Genomic DNA, 16,783 nt, shown 5'->3' with positions numbered 1-16,783 from the left:
GGGAGGCAGTGCACTATTGCATTTCTCATGTGTGGGTGCATTCATTTTAACAGCGATACAGATAACTTCTTAGAGCGCTTAACACATTATGTAGATGAATAATCAACTCAAAACAGATATACAAATGAAAGACATATTTTATTGACAGATAACAACATTCAAATTAATTTAAAAATGTACAGGATGAATAACAAAGTATTTTAGTCAAATTTTAAACAAAAAAAAAAAAACAACAAAAAAAAAAACAGAGAAGAGACTCCATTCATTTTAACTTAAAATCCATAGATCATTATTTGCCATACTGCACAGTTTATGGGACTGCTAAACACACACAAAGCATTTTTAACACATCATTTTTCAAGCACAATTTGGTTGGTCTTTGCTGAATATATGTGTTATTTCCTATCTTTATGTGACACGTTAATTATATTCTTTGGTTTGCAACAACGGACGATAAACAAACACTTAAAAATCGTACAAACCACCTTCCTGATTGTCAGTAATCATCTGTTGACCTTCATGAATAGCAGCAAAACCCCACAAATTGCACTGTATCTGTTGCATCATTTATAAAAGGTCACCTCAGACTCTTTGAAGATGAACACCTTCACAATAGTCATGCTAAGTGTCGGAGTACATTAATAAAATATCTCATTAATCCATGTAAAAGTCATCAAAAATTGCATTTTGACAGATTGGAATGGTTGATGTGGTACTGCAGACTAATCCTCGCTGGTCATATTTAGCTGAATCTGAGAAGTTCAGAGTAATTTGGATAACACTGTACCAGCAGATTTGTCTTTAATGCACAACGAAATAAAAACTGATGAATGAACAAACTGAAATGTCTTATTTGGTATAATATAAAGCAAACTCCCGGGAAAATGAAATGATTGTCTTATGACAATGTAGAATTTACGTCCTGTAAAATCTAAGATGGTAGGGAAGTAGATAGTTGATTTTGGCAGTGACTGAGCTATTCCATGGAACTGTACACATTGATACTCTAAAATGGGATTTCCATTTGAGTCATGCTGTTGCCATTCATCCATTTCTACACATGCCGTCAAACAACATCCTCACTGGGGGCCATCAGAACACAATGCTTTGTTTTGTCATGCATCTGTATTCTCGCCTCCGTTACAGGATCTTTTGTTTTCCCCATCACATGTCAAAATACTTTCTTTTTTTTTTCTTTCTTTTTTTTATGTAGGCGAAGGTTCTTCACATATCCTTCGTCTTATGCAGCCGAACGTTCCTGTTTGGCTTTGGTTGAGAATTCGGCAGATCAGGGGTAATTTAATGAAAGGGAGAGCTTTGGTTGGCTTTCTGTTCGTAATACCTTTTTTCTGTCACAACAACTAGTGACCGCCTCGACTTTTAGACTCTCCAGTCACCCAGTCAATGATGATAAATGACAAACTCATAATCATGAAGATGAATCCCACTGCAGCAAAGACTGCGGCCTATAGGAAAGGAATGAGAGAAAACATCTGTATCAACAACAAATAAAAGTACATTGATGTTAAATCTCCAAGATAAATTCATAGTATTTTTATGATTCTTTCTGACCGAAGGAACTGAGTAGTACCTGAATCTTAGATCTGGACATCAAAGGCTCCTGGTCCTCAGGAACAATCCGGATGTAGAAGATTCCAGGTAGGATAAAGATGAGGCTTGGAGCAGATGTGGCTCCTGCAGATGAAGGAGGAGGAGGAGGACAGAATTGAGTTTATGAAGGTTGTACACAGTAAGTGATTACACACAGATGACATAGTGCAGGGAAGCCCAGACCAGAGAGTCTTGTGTACACATACCAATGAGGCCAAAAATGTCACGAATGGAGGGCACGAAGATAACAAGAAGGTTGACCAAGAAGATGAGACAAAATGCAATGGCGATGTGTCTGGCCCAGTGGAAAGGCTTCTCAGGGAATATGATCTGGAGCACAGCCCTGCGGATCTGCAGAAGGAAGGGAGGAATGTTTTTATCTATAGCATCAGGATACATAAGCGAAACTATAGAAAAGTAATGGCAGATTTTCTTTAATCACCACAGGTAACAGTGAACAGTAAAATATCACAGCAATGCTGTTGGATAAAGCCATGTATAGCATCAGCTTCTATACATGTCAACACAACTCTATATCAACAAGCTAACATTTTAACAGTTATTTTCTGTCATTTTGACATTTTGGGACATTTTTGGGGGGTTTTTTGGATAAGAAGGTCAACTCTCATATCTGTCTGTTTAATATGAACCAGCAGCTGGTTAGCTTAGCTTAGCATAAAGACTGGAAACAGCTCGCTGGCTCCTCATGGGTTAAAAAAATCTGCCTACCAACACTTTAAGGCTCACCACAGGCAACCTGTGGAGAATACAGGAATTCCTTGCTCAGGGCCTAAAAATAGTCTGGCACATGAAAATACCCCCCTAAAACTGCAACTCCACATTTTTACAAACAAATGAGATATAATGTGTTAAGTAGTTGACTTTAGAGATGCTGATAGACAGATCTTTTAACCTTTGGACAGAGCCAGGCTAGCTGTCTCCCCATATTTCCAGTATTAATGTTAAGCTAAGCTAATGGTCTCATGGCTACAGCTTCATATTAAACGAACAGATATGGGAGTGGTATCAATCTTCTCATCTAACTCTGGAAGGAAACAAGTAAGCGGAAATTACTCTTTTAATTTACCCTGTAAAAGTCTAATAACCACAGTATGTGTTTGTTGTGTGTTCTCAATAATTGCTTGAAAGTGAATGTTTAAAAACTGATGTAATCTTGAAACAACACCTCTGGTAATTTTTATCATCTATAGATAATTCAGAAGTTTGATGGCGAATGCTTAAAAATCTCGATACAGTCAGCACACTACTGAAACAGAAACAGCTGGAGGTTTCACTCTGGCAGACACAGCACTAAAACTGTAAAGCAGTTTCAATGCTTCGATGGAAAAAAGACTAATTTGACAACATATATTATGTGGTGTAGAGGCTGTATTAGCCATGTTCTGGGATTGCAACGTGCAGGTAGTGAGTTCAAGATCTGCCTGGACGACACTGTAAGAAAGTGAAGTAAGAGACTTCAGGCTATTGCTATACGTAGCTACCTCTATGTCACTAAGCATCTCGTTTATGTCGCTGAATGAAAAAATGTATGTCAAAAGTATTAAACTGGTTTCAGGCCTATCCCTCAATTAAGACTTTTATTGTAGCAACCTGGAAAAAATGTTGCATGTGGAGTGCCCCATGGCTTGATTCTGAGTCCAATAACCTTAAGTCTTTACCACTCGCTACCATCATAATGTTGATTTGAATTGCCACACAGATGACAATAGTGTACACTTTGAATTTGAATCGTTAATGTATGGTTATCTCATTTTTTAAAAATAATTACTGACTACAGTTTATCCTATAAAACTTTTTCTTAGGTAAGACCTTTTCTTTAGATAACTATTTGTAAGAAGAGGTGTCACTTTAATGTAGTGATGTCAAGGTTCTTTTACATACTGTTTTTACTTTTATATATTCTTGGAATGTGTTTTTTGAAAAGTTAATATTTTCATGTTTGCTTTTAGGGGTGCAAGTATTATTTTTATTTTCTTGATTAATTGATTGGTAAAAAGAATGTCAGCAAATAGCAAAAAAAATCAGTCCACAGAGCCAAAGGTGACATCCTCACAATGTCTTGTTTTGTCCAATCAATTGTCTAAAACCCAAAGATATTTAGTTTACTATCACAGAAGACAAGAAAATTTGAAAATATTCACATTTGAGAAGCTGAATGCAGTGATTTTTTCTTCCATTTTGGCTTAAAAACATAACTTAAACAATTAACTAATAATCTAAATAGTTGTCAATTAATTTCCTGTGTATTTAATTGATTATTCAACTAATAGTTTCAGCTCTATATTCTTTTCATCTCTTGTGTGTGTGTAAATTGTATTTAATTTATCTGTACCTACTTTTGTTTTTTATGTAAACTGTGTTTATTTTAATGTGTGGAAAGTGTTAGATATTTAAGGAAAGTATAAGAACTATTTCTATTACTGCTGCTGTGGTTGATCTAAATATTCACACTAAACTAACAGGATAGATGTCTTACCGGGAAGAGAACCACAGGGACGGTCAGAGTGACAGCCATCAGCACAGCCAGACGCACACAGAGGATCAGCACATCCGAGGGGCCCTCTCTACTGTAGGTGTGTAACAGCTCGGACTCCACAGCACCTACCCACAGAAAACCACACACCCCCTTACATATCTTGCATGGTCTAGTCCTTCATTTGTAACACTGCAAAATATGTGCCATGACTAATGTGAGGTGAGAACAAGCGGGTCATTCATTTCACATCTTGTGATTCAAAAAATAGGAACAAGGTGACCTTTATTCTCAGGAGTTCAGTGTATCTTACCATAAAAGGTGAGGTAACCAAAAAGAGCAGTTAGCAGGTACATGACAAACATGGCCAAGATGGAGATGTTGGCAACAGCCTGCATGCGTTTCTTGGTGGCACTGGGTTAAAAACAAACAGAAAACAACATTAATTTTAAAATAACTTTCAGCAGCTCTGTGTGTGTAAGTAAAGAAACCACGTTTGGATTTTTGTGAAACGGATTATGACACTCTCACTTACTCTCGTAGCTCAGTGTAGATTGGTAGCACTTCAGGGTGGCAGACAAAAGCGAAGGCCAGAATTGGGATGGTGTACGCTGTCTAAAAGCCAAACATCCAAAGGTCAATGAGTAACCCACAACTCGCTGTTTAAAGAAGACTGCACAGCATTTTACATCCATCAATTAAATGCCTGTTTTATACCCAACGTTTCTGTTGACATAACACACTTTAATGCTGTTGACATATCACGCTCTAGTGCAGAACATGTGGCTGTGAATCTGCTCTGCTAACCAAGAAATAAAAACATAGCTGACAATTCAGGGAACGAGAAGCCAAAAAATGTTTTTCCTCTAACCTCTGAGTTCGTGGTGAATAGCTTGGCCTCACAGAAGTCCGTACTATTAATGCCAGTGTAGTTGTCAATAGGAGTTACGTCATGGTTTTCCAGTGGACACTGGATGTTGAATTTCTTGTATATAACCTGGGGAGACACACCCATTGGTTAATCAAAGATAAATATTTAATGGAGGACCAGTTGATGATATTGCACGTATCTGTGTTGGCTCAACAGTATAGACTCACCGAAATGAGGAAAAACAGCATGCAGGAGAGGGAGAAGCCACTCGTATAGCCCAGGTAACCTGGAGTGCAATGAGCACAAGATGTTGCAGAATAAATTTATGTCATTATTTATGTCACAGACAGAAAACAGATTCTGAAAGTGATCATGTTTCAATTTTAGACATGAAAGTAAACACAACAAAAACAGGTAGTGGACATGATGTACATGTACAGAGTATGAGGAATATAAAAAATGAAACTGTGATGACAGAGTGAAAAACATACCAAGTTCTTTCATGAGTGCGAGAGGAAGGATGATGAGAACGCTAACGATGATGATCAAGTAGTTTCCATTCAAGAACCACTCTCTAAGAGATGGCCAGACAAACAGATGAAAAAAAAGTCAGTACACTACTTAACAAAAAAATGAAACTACTGAACTACACATGGATCAAAGCCAGAATATCACTTTGACACTCACCCTGTGTGTGTGTTTTCACTTTGAAGGAAAGCTCGAATAACCAATGGTAGCTCAGACTTGACGATGAAGAGGTAGCTGGACATTGCTAAAAAGGAAGTGAAAACAATCTTATCTTATGCTATTTGTTTATGTGTTCAATCTTATCTGATTAGATATGCTTCCACTGTCTGCTGACGGCTGTTAAATTAAGCAAAAAAAGGTTGAAAATGGCCTGAAAGTACCTCCAATGTTGTGTATTGTTATGATGCAGCCGGCCAGCATTTTTCCTGGGGGACCAAAAGCCCGATTCCCAAGCTGCTCGTATGCCCGGATGCCTGAAAACACACAAACATTATATATGATTGTAATAAGTTATGAATACAGAAATGACTACGTGGCTTTATATGGTAAATTATATGTGCTGATTATGGCTCTGCCTTACCGACAACTCCAGCACTTTTCAGCAGGAGGTGAATTGAATACGCAGACAGAATAGCAATGCTCAATAACAGGATTCTGAAACACAGAACAATGGAGATCTGTTAGGAGATGTACTTCGTCTGTAAAAGGTACATGACAAAAATATATTAATGGGCTCACAAATCTGGACATTATTGTTTTAAAAGTTAAAACAGTGATCATTATATAATGTCATGTGATTTCTCCTCTGTTGCTCTTCCTGAGGTTTCTCAATTTTCTCCCTGTTTAAGTGTTTTTTAAGGGAGTTTTTGTCCTTATTTGAATGGACAGTCTAAGAATAGGGGATGTTGTTTTGCTGTACAGTTTGTGATGTCCTGAGGCAAATTGTGATTTGTAATACAGAACAGAAACAAAAACAGAAATAAAATTATTTTTAGGAACTTAATTCTGTTGTTAAGCAATTCTTGTGATTATCTGTCTCATTGTCTTTTCCCCCTACCACACAAGAGAGCTCGGCTTTGCGCGACTGGCTTCCACCACCACCCCCCCCCACCCCACCCCCGCCACATAGTGCAGGACTGATCCAGGCAGGCATGTCTTGGATCTGATCACTACGAGCTATATTTAACCACTCAAATCTGATTTAGGGAAGCTGCGTGTGTATGAGCTCTAATGTACATTCTGACAGATCAGGCTCCATACTGTTGTGTACACCTACAACTCGCACAGGTAGACAGACGGAAATACACACATACTCAAATACAGAGTCCCTCTCCCTGCCAACACACATACCTGTGCAAACACAAATAAACACAGACAGCTAGATGATACACACACACACACCCGTGTGGCCCTACTTCTAGCCTTATAAGGACCCTCCATTGACTACATCCAATCTGTATACACTGACAAACTTTAATCTAATCTAATTCTAATATAAACCTTGAACCAAATTTCCTACCTAAAATAGCCCCTTAATGAAGGGGTTGGTATACAACTTTTAAAGTCAAAACACACACAAGACAAACAGCCCAACTCTATTCTTGTAACCTTGAGGAATGTGCATATTTGCCTTTACACAAATACTGAATATAAATCACAAGAAGCCAGAATGAATAGTGCCCCCTTTGTAAAAGAGGGGACAATATTAAAGGGGACACAGTGCTGTAAACAAATACATGCACCTGTACAGGTAGAGACAAACAAGCGCACTGACAAACACGGCAAGAAAGGAAAGTTAAGCCAAAATCGCAACTGCGTGATTGGCTTCCATACTCACAGAAAAAGAATGATTCCGGTGTTGGCCATCGCAAAAGCCAGTCCCAAAATTCCACTGCCCATTATGGCATTGCTGAGATTAAAGATGGACATTCCAAATGAAGTTTTCCCCTCGAACTGCGGAGGACGTTCGAGAAAAATCAATTCATGAGCAAAAAAAAAAAACACATCAACAGATACGAAATCTCATTTTACTCCGGTAAATCAATCTGCATTTTCTAACATATGACTGAGTAAAAGCACTTACATCTGTGAAGTGCATTTCTTTCTTGACACCAGGTTTATGTGGGAGAAACTCCTCTTGTTCAGCCAGGGCATCCAGCCCATCGAAGCTACAATGAAAAACAATCTTTGGTTAGAACTTGGAAAAAACACATGATCCACTTTGAGTTGAACTTTTAATGCTTTTGTTGCGATATGATATACCCATCTGTAATAACTGTTCATCTGTGAGTCTTACCCCTCTTCCCTGCTATGTCCATTCATCTTTTGAAGCTCCATTCTGGTTTGCTTGAGTTATGACTTTAGAGACTTTGAAGATCTACTTTTGCTGGGCTGAATTCCTCTTCAAACTTTCACCTCGCTGGAAGTGGAGAAAAACATGTGTTTAATTTATTATACTTACTTACTCATGAAACTCTCCCACAAATGTCGCCATTATGTATACATGGAGGAGGTATGATGTCAACTGGGATTGTTTTTACACCACATACGCTACATTCCAACACACCTCATGCACTTATCTTGCCAATCTTCCATTATTTGTGAAGAAAATTGCAAGCAGGCTGACCTCAGTCTTTAACGCTTTTTTATGTTGTTTCAGTATGCATCACCTTTTCCGAGATCTTGTCTTAACTTGTTAACTCTCAGACAAGATCTCAGAATGGCTTTTCCCAGAAGTCGTAGAACAATTGTGACGTATGTATGTAATGCTTTATGAGATGGATGTAAGGCTTTGGCTCTGGTCTATATTATAATGACTATAGAATAAATTTACACTGTCAGACAGATGTCAAACACTAGCTACCTGTACTTAAACAGAACGAAGCCACGGCACTCCAGGAACACTGAATATGACTAATGGAAACGAAAATGCTATGCGGCTTGAAAAGGACAGCCCTATTTATAAAGTCTTGAGACGCATACTCTGTAATTTTTCTACTTGCCAAGGCCAACAAGAATGTTTCTTTTTTTCTTTTGGCAATGTAGTAATCCTTTGACAAAACATTATTTTGGAGGTTTACTCCCTACTTCAGATATGAGGACAGAAAACATCCAGATTACTGTGATGGTTCACAAAATACGATTCCAGCAAAAAGGGAAACTTATGCTTGGGATGAAGTCCATTTAAAGCTTGTGTGACATGAAAGGCTTTAAATAACAAATGTTGTCAGAGGACTTATGTTGCTCTAATCTGCTGCGGGCCACACAAAGCTGGCATGGACGGGCTCTGGGAATGAGCGTAGGTCTGTGCTCTTGCCACGGGGTCATGGGATACTTGCCTTCTCTGTGGGCCATACTGCCCTCAGGATTTTCACTTCTGACCCCTAAGGACACATTCACACTACATTGTGTCATTCCAAAGGAGTTTCACACAAAACCAGAATTTCCTACGCTCATCACTGAACAGGCTTGCTGACGTACAAAGATCCATACAACTTGGTGGTTGATAGCACTGTGCCACAGATATAAACAAAGGATTCCTGTGTAAATGGTGCTATTTAGTCTAAATACAGAGTAGCCTTTTCCCTGCATACTGGCCTCAGGTCAAGTTTGGTTTGAGTAACTTTCTTTAGCTACATACCCGACAACTTTCCCATGGCCTGTAGCCAACACACACAACCAAAAAAGCATTGACTAAATGTCAGGAATACTTTCAGATTTCACAAAAAGACAGTTTTAGTGGATTGATACCACTCTCACAGATTTTACAACTTGGCCATGCTTTGCATTTTAATGGTGATGGGTAATGAAGTAACTAGACAAACCTGGTTAACTAGAAGCTCATGTTACAAATTTCATCAGCCAAGACAGCTAGCAGCTGCTACAAACAGTGAAAATAGAGTAAAAAAGTAATAAAAAGGAAAAAAAAAAAATACCCCTGTACTTTCCATCTATTTATATGTTTCCCAACAAGCAGCCCTAATGCCCTTTAAAAAGTGTGCCATATGGTGTAATTAGAAAATGTATTTGTATAATACATTAAATAATCTATAATTATATTTTAAATGAACAACACATGTTAAAGTAAACTAACGGTAGAAATCACAATAGCTTTACTATCCAGCAGTGTGTACCACATGGCTCTTGTCTGACGCAAGACCAGGTCACTATTGACAGTTAGCCCTTCCCCTCTCTTCCTCAACATCTAAAACACAAGGACACACACACACATTTTAAAGAACTTACCTTTGTGGACAAGAACAAGGCTAGTTTTCACAGAGAAACGTCTTGAATATTGACACAATAAATCCTTGCACAAGTTAAATTTCAATTTTCTGACTCTTCCAATGTTTATATATAGCTTAGTTCTTAGGAGGCTCTCCAAAGCTCCTTGGTAGTGAGGAGAGGAGAGAGTGAGAGAGATTAGAGGCTGGGAGGGAGTGAGCGGGAAATGGGAACACCCACACTTAACCCTTTGTTATACCAGCCACAGGTAGTGTCCAATGCAAAGAGACTGCAAGGATTCACTCATCCTGTGTCTGCACTCAAAAGGTGTCAAAACTAATGACTAAACAAAAAAGAGGAATTGCTTGAAGTTTTCAGGGACAGTCTGCAGTTCAGGGCTACAGGTAAACCCAGGAGCCCATCAATTCAACAGGGTCTTTCTTTTGGTGTTCATACTAGAGAATAATTACCATGTCATTACAGTCTATGCAAGTAGAGAGGAGGGGCGCAGTGGGTGTCACCTGAGGTGGGCTTTGTTACAGCTTGGGGCGGATACTCGCAGACAGTTTGCATCCTGCTGGAAGTCACAGTGATGTTAATTAGCTTAGGAGATAAGTGCTTTTTTAAGATAGCCCACATGTGATTGTGCTTAAGAGTGGAAACATTGTGCATGTTTGCAAGTTATCATGTGCTTGATCCCAAACAAACAGTAAGACCTGGACTGACATGAGAGGAGGAGAAATGAACAAGTCATGCAACATAACACATATAGAAAGCTCCTGTAAATGCTCTTTCACACTTCCAGCAGCTTTTTTTTCACTTGATAAATAATAGAAAACCCAGAGGACATCTCCATATGTATATATCAGATTAGGAGATTCTGTGATCTGTGATGCGGAGATTCTGTCAAAACTCAAAATGTTATCCACTTCTCAGGGACATTTCCGTTGACTGATAAAGTTCAGCCAACTGCGATACGGGCTTTGCCCGCACACCCAAGAAACACCCATATTCTCTTTATCTCAACATGACACAAATCCTTCATGGGTAAACGTGTCTTTCTGTTAAAAAAAGATCTCATCTAGCGGGAGCACACAAAGATGACAGATTGTTTTCATACCTTGTAAAGAATTTCTAGGGTTCAATTTCAGAAAACGGGACATCACGATATAAGAAAAAACAAAACATCACTTCCACACTTCAATAATTTTGTCAAGGTCAGGCTATCTGGAGCAGTTTACACTCAAGATGTGAAGATTAAGGTCTGTACAGATTGAGTGAATTTAAATAATGAAAAGATGATGGTCCCCTCATTCACCTTAAATGACCTAGAAAGTCATTCCAGGACAAATCAACGAACTAACTTACTGTGGAATGACATATTTGTGTAAAACACAGTTGATCAGGACACATTTTGTACCAGTAAAACCATGGATCAAACATTTAATGTAATTTTTATATCTAACAGTCATGCCAGCATTCAGAGCCAAGATCTTCATCCCATTTTAGTGAGTCATTTAAAATCCCACCTCTGTGCTGTGCATACTGCCAGCATGTCACAAAAAAACTGCGAATGAGAGCATTAGTATATCCTCAGCTGAATGGTTAAAGTAGAACCTTGCTGAAAGAGTGTTATCCTTAGTTTTACTGTAAATACACAGTGCTTTATCAGTGGAGCTAATAATAACAATTTTTTTCGCTATTGTTACTTGTGTATGAATGGGAAATTGTGTTCTGGCAGCTGCAGAGTGCTGGCCTGGAAGCCTTCGTCTGGTACTCACCTCTCCAGTAACAGTCAGACAGAGGGATGTCTTCAGTTTAGACAGACGTAACAGTGTATAAGTTAAAACTGGTTGGCTGGATCACTTCACAAAAATCTGCTCTTCACAGTGCCATGACGTTCTCTGCAGCTGTAAAAAGAGAGAGGAAAATGGGGGAAGGAGGGAGGTAGTAATTGCGCGCGTTAAGAAATTTCCTGCCATGTCACAAGCCTAGCCACTCCCAGTTCCAGCACACTGATCAGGCCACATGTGGTGCTCTGTTGCTTTATGAAATACTGTAATCTACTTTTACATACCTTTCATACACATACACATTTTTCACAGCAGGAGAACTCTGAAATATTCAAGAAGTCTTTCTAATATAGGCCTAAAGCTGAGACATGAAATCTAAATTCTCATTAGAATACTCTGCTTACTGGCTGACATGGCAGTGGTTAAACTGTGGGTGTGCAGTTAGTAGTGTCAATAAAATTCTGTGAAAAGTTACTTTCCATTTCTCCTCTGAGCTTCAGTTTTCTGTCATCATACACTAACGTTACAGTACCATTGCCATCTACTGGACACAATCTAGATTGCTGTTTATTAAGGTAAATCACACAAATAGACCAACAACAGCATCCATATGAGAATATTAAATACTCAATCTGCAATCCTTAATAAAGATCACAAAATAACTGACATATGAGGCCATCAGAAGCCATATGATATGAGGTACTTTGACCCAACCACTCTTACACAGACCAATTTCATACTCTATACAGAATCATAAAATGAGGGCAAGAAGAGTTGAACCAATTATCATATATCTTCAACTAATCGATTAGCCGCGGGGGGGGGGGGGGGGGGGGGGGGGGGTAATAAAGGGACAGAGTGCACAGGCTAACCCATTGTTGCTAACTTTGGAGCTATCCCCCTTCACTTTTCCAGCACTTGGGGAAACAACAGACTTTTTTTAGCATTTATTGACTGTTCACTGGAGTCTGTGTTGTACATTTACTGCCAGACAACTTACTGCTAACCTTTTCCACTGCTCCGCTCACATCCTTTCCTAACCTTTCCTGCCGCTCAGTTTTTCCCGCTCGCTACGCAAACATACTACGCAATGCCGTATTCCTTGGCGGAGTTACGCTACCAATAGTTTCCCAGGCAACGACACAGAGGTAGACTCACGTACCGGAACAGCACTGCGCAGATACTCCCAAACACTTTTGATTTCCGAATGAATGGATATTTGGCGTTATTTTTGACATTAAAAAAATATTTTTTTGGCCTGGCGGAAGTTCTTGTTGTTATCATTATAGGAGAAACAATGATTCATTAAACGCTCAGTAAACGTTGGGTACAGTTAGACCTAGCAGTCTCCATTAGGTTGGGCGAGTTCAACGTTGTGAAAACAACGAGGGTGTTTTGAATACACGTTTTCAGGTAATTTGTTAGTCTGTCCCTCCCGCCGCAAGAAATAATGGATTAATCCCGGAACTCTATTGATGTAGCACTTTTCTCTTTATGAAAGTAACAAGGCAATTATTCAACCTATGGTCGGACGAGAGCATATCGACCAACTAATCGACCAGTCGACCAGAAGACTACGGCCCTATTTCTATCATTAATTTATATGCTGATTACTTTCACGATTAAATAATTCATCATTTAGTTTGGAAAACGTCAGAAAATAGTGGACCCATCACAATTTCCAGAGCCTCAAGCTGACATCTTTAAATTGTTTGTCTAACAGTCCAAAACTCTAAGATAATCAGTTTACAATCATTTGAAACAGAGAGAAGCAACATATCATTACATTTGAGAAGCTGGAACCAGATGATGTTTGAGCATTTTGAAAAAATTGTGGGAAAAAAAATCATTGCTGATTCATTTTTTGATCAACTCCTCTATTTATTGCCTAATTGTTGCAGCTCTAAGAACAAGAAACTCCCAAAACAATCCCCAAGTAATAGAAAACTAACATTTTTTATTATTTAGCTAAAAAAAAAACAACAACCACATAATCAACAAGTTTTTTTCACATTTGTGTAGCATTCTTACAGTACTAGCTGGTGCTACAGTTTTTGATGAGTCAGGAAAAAAAACAACATGTGGTCTTTACAGTAAACGTGTCATTTCCCCTTTTCAACCCACGCAAAGAAATTACACCGAGCCTCAGGGTTGGAAGCATGTCCCTGAGGACGGGCACACACAAAGAACTGCTTGCCCATGTTTGGCCCCTCCTTTTTTACAGTACGGAGCACACAGGGTTCCCCGTGCACTTTACAGGAAGGTGGTGGAGGCGGTCCATGAAGCACTGACTTCCAAAACACTGATGATGCCCCTTTTTTTGCAGCCAAGTGTCCCACAGTGGTCTGAGAGGTTAAAGGTTCAGATTTAGTCTTCATCTGTTTGTCATTGTCCTCTGTGGTACTGCTGGTGCACAGCTGTGGTGAACTATCACAGACAAGCTCAGTATCCTCAGTTATCCTTCCTGTGACTGACAACACATCTTCTCTAGTTGTGGACCCTTTGTGGGAATTGTTTGATGAGGTTACTTCATCCAGGTCGAGTGTTTTTTCACACTGCCTGACAGTTGCTTCAGTGGGGGGAACCGCGTTTGTGAGCTTTGGTTTGAAAAAGGAAAGGAGGCTGCCCTGTGGCTTTGAAGAAGTCTTTACTATCTTAACCTTTTTCCCCTTTGGGACAACAGAGTCTGCTGTCAATATTCGCTTTTTACCAGAGATGTTTCCAGCTCCAGAGGGGTTTATATTCTCCCTTTTTTCCCCCTCTTCTTGAGATCCAGGTAATGCATCCTTTGGCTCCGATTGAATTGATTTCTGGTCCACCTTAACAAGGAAGCGGGAGAGTTTCTGCTGCTTGCCTGCAAACTCTGGCAGGTAGCGTGTGCAGAGGGGAGGAGGCTTGGAGCTGGACAAGAGAGAGCAGCTCAGTTGCCCCCACACAGGGCAGTGGTCTGACCCTTCCACCTCTGGCATGATGTCCGTTGCCAAAAACTGCTCCTTGGCTAGCTGACAGTCAGCAAATATGTAGTCAATGCGTGTGCCATAGTTGGTCTGCCGAGCTCCAGTGAGAGTGGACCAGCACGTGAAGGCGTTGGTGCGAGTTGGGTGGAAATAGCGAAAGGTATCCATAAATTTTCCACTGTGGGTAGTATCAGTTACCTCAGATGCTTCATCAGGTTCCTCCTCATTACTTTCCTCGTGTGCGCAACCATGCAAAAAGCCATTCAGCCATTTCCTGCCAGGATTTTCCTCAAAACCATCCTGAGTAATGAGAAACAAAAAAAGAAGTTATTCAAGATGTGTATGCTGATACACTGTGCACATCTGGCAACCTATCACTGTACATTTAATGTAATATTAAACATGAAGTGTGTGTGACAGTGTGACAGTGTTCCAACCTTTTACTTACAATGTCACTGGGGTCACAGTGGTCTATTGGTCGGTGAGATGTATTTACATCTCCTAAAACAATCACATGGCTGAAAAATAGAAAAGAAAATACAGTTAAGAAGGAATAACAGAGTAAAAGCTGCAATATAACAATCTGATGACACATTGTCTAGTTAAATTTTCTTTCTAAATACAGAATTTCTTTATATACCATTACTCTTACCAAATTGTGACCTGCTTTAAGTTTCACTGAATTTTACTAACTTCTGACATGAATCATGCATAAAAGTTCACATACAGTAGTTTTGCTTTAAAAAAAAAAATGCAGCCATGAACTGGTTTGTTTAGAAATTAGAACAGTTCCATAGCATCTGTGGTAATAGCAGCAGGATACACCTGTGCCCTACTGTAACTACTATCTTTTTTTCAGTTTGTGGAAACCGCCTCAACTCTCACCTCCCATCTTTCAGTATTGTTTCAGCCCGACACTGAAGCAGCTTGTAGAACTGCAGTTTGAACTGCTTTCGCTCCGGCTTTTCAGGGTCAGCTCGTGGACAGTATACATTAATTACAGTAACGGTTTGCATTTTGTCCTGACACCTGTAGGGGTATAAGAAAATCAATAAGAGATACGGACATCTACAGTTTATCTTATTTACAAAATGCACACACACATTGGTAATGGCATCTACAGTTTACAACTTGAAGTACAAAGTGAAGTACACACACATACTGGAATTTCTCTTGTAGCCTTTGTGAACAATGACGTTTTGATCAAAGACTTACATGACTCTTGTCAGATGAAGATCTAAATCTAGCTGCTAGAAAAGGCTGCAAGGGATATTCCAGTGCGTAGATGGTTGCTCAATTCTTTTCTAAGACATCCTTACATGAACACAGATAAATACTCATTACAGACACAGTAAAACATGCTTCCTTCAAGGACACCTCAAAGTAGATTATTTTTTTCTTACATGACTCTGTGCTGTGTGACAACAGCTCGTCCTTCATTGTCTAAAAGCTGCAGCTCCTCGCTAGAAAACTCAGTATGGTCACCGTAGCATCCAACAGCCCCTTCATGGTTGGTCAGCAGACCTGTGAGACCCTCCTCAGCAGCAAATGGAGTGGCACTGTCCTTACAGTAAGTGGCAACCCCTGTGCACATCAGGAATGGGAGGTGAATTAGTTTGCATGGTGCAGCTTGTGTGTCAGCAGCAATCAGAGCAGGTGTAACAAGGGGCAGTGACATTAACAGGGATCTTCTATTAGACTTAAAAATCACTGCTCATTCAGTGAAGTTTATTTTAGGTGTCTTCTTGTCTGGGGTCCCTGACTTTACGTGGGGAGGGATATTTCAAAAACAAAAACAATTCTGTCGTGATTGAAAGACACGAGATCAACTGTTATGATAGTGTAATGAACCTGAGTAGCCGCTGCGTCCTCGACTGAAGCTGAAATAGGAGTTGTAGCCGTCAACAATTGCAGTTCTTTCATCAAGCAAGTCTCCTGTTAGGGGGATAAAGTTGGGCTTTAAATGGTATTTCTTTCATAACAGTGGCACGTTATATATCATCCCGCGTTTTGCAAACTCCTAAGCTAACCAACTTACTTGTCACTTTTGTCTCCTGAACACATATAACATCTGCGTCCAGTGAATCAAGAGCCTTTTTGATTCCGCCTCTGAACGTCCTGATGCCATTTATATTCCAAGTGACGACCTTCATTCTGCAAAACTATATGTTGTAGCAATTGATTGAGCAATTGTTAAACTAGCCAGCCCGGAAGTAAAAAGGAAGTCAAGAAAGGCATGAGCGGAAGTGTATTTGTCGACTTATATTTCGTCATTTTTCTGCCATTTCATGTTTGTTGATAAAGT

At 39.5% G+C, this 16,783-nt stretch overlaps 2 protein-coding genes across 3 annotated transcripts; both read right to left on the bottom strand.

Annotated features, from left to right (window-relative positions):
- Positions 1 to 119: 119 nt before the first annotated feature.
- LOC122982921 (sodium-coupled neutral amino acid transporter 3-like) lies at positions 120 to 12,930 on the bottom strand. Of its 2 annotated transcripts, XM_044352559.1 has the most exons (17): positions 12,529 to 12,930; positions 11,510 to 11,638; positions 7,801 to 7,923; positions 7,588 to 7,672; positions 7,342 to 7,457; positions 6,085 to 6,158; positions 5,885 to 5,977; positions 5,664 to 5,748; positions 5,468 to 5,550; positions 5,204 to 5,262; positions 4,977 to 5,102; positions 4,641 to 4,720; positions 4,419 to 4,519; positions 4,109 to 4,233; positions 1,818 to 1,962; positions 1,592 to 1,695; positions 120 to 1,466 (listed from the first exon to the last, which is right to left on the bottom strand). In XM_044352559.1, exons 3-17 carry the CDS (start codon positions 7,839 to 7,841, stop codon positions 1,362 to 1,364), a joined length of 1,422 nt encoding a protein of 473 aa, XP_044208494.1. In that variant the 5' UTR covers positions 7,842 to 7,923; positions 11,510 to 11,638; positions 12,529 to 12,930; the 3' UTR covers positions 120 to 1,361. The 2 variants fall into 2 exon arrangements, with proteins under 2 accessions (XP_044208494.1, XP_044208495.1); XM_044352560.1 differs by lacking the exons at positions 11,510 to 11,638; positions 12,529 to 12,930 and adding an exon at positions 9,750 to 11,438.
- A 435-nt stretch (positions 12,931 to 13,365) lies between these two features.
- On the bottom strand, positions 13,366 to 16,719 carry apex2 (APEX nuclease (apurinic/apyrimidinic endonuclease) 2). Its single transcript, XM_044350959.1, has 6 exons — positions 16,517 to 16,719; positions 16,330 to 16,413; positions 15,882 to 16,062; positions 15,364 to 15,507; positions 14,927 to 14,996; positions 13,366 to 14,778 (listed from the first exon to the last, which is right to left on the bottom strand). The coding sequence occupies exons 1-6, from the start codon at positions 16,629 to 16,631 to the stop codon at positions 13,624 to 13,626; spliced, it is 1,749 nt and encodes a 582-aa protein (XP_044206894.1). The 5' UTR covers positions 16,632 to 16,719; the 3' UTR covers positions 13,366 to 13,623.
- Between the last annotated feature and the right edge of the window lie 64 nt (positions 16,720 to 16,783).

This window comes from Thunnus albacares, chromosome 5, assembly GCF_914725855.1.
Source record: "Thunnus albacares chromosome 5, fThuAlb1.1, whole genome shotgun sequence".
NCBI classification, from domain to species: domain Eukaryota; kingdom Metazoa; phylum Chordata; class Actinopteri; order Scombriformes; family Scombridae; genus Thunnus; species Thunnus albacares.
This window is presented reverse-complemented; position numbering and strand designations above follow the sequence as displayed.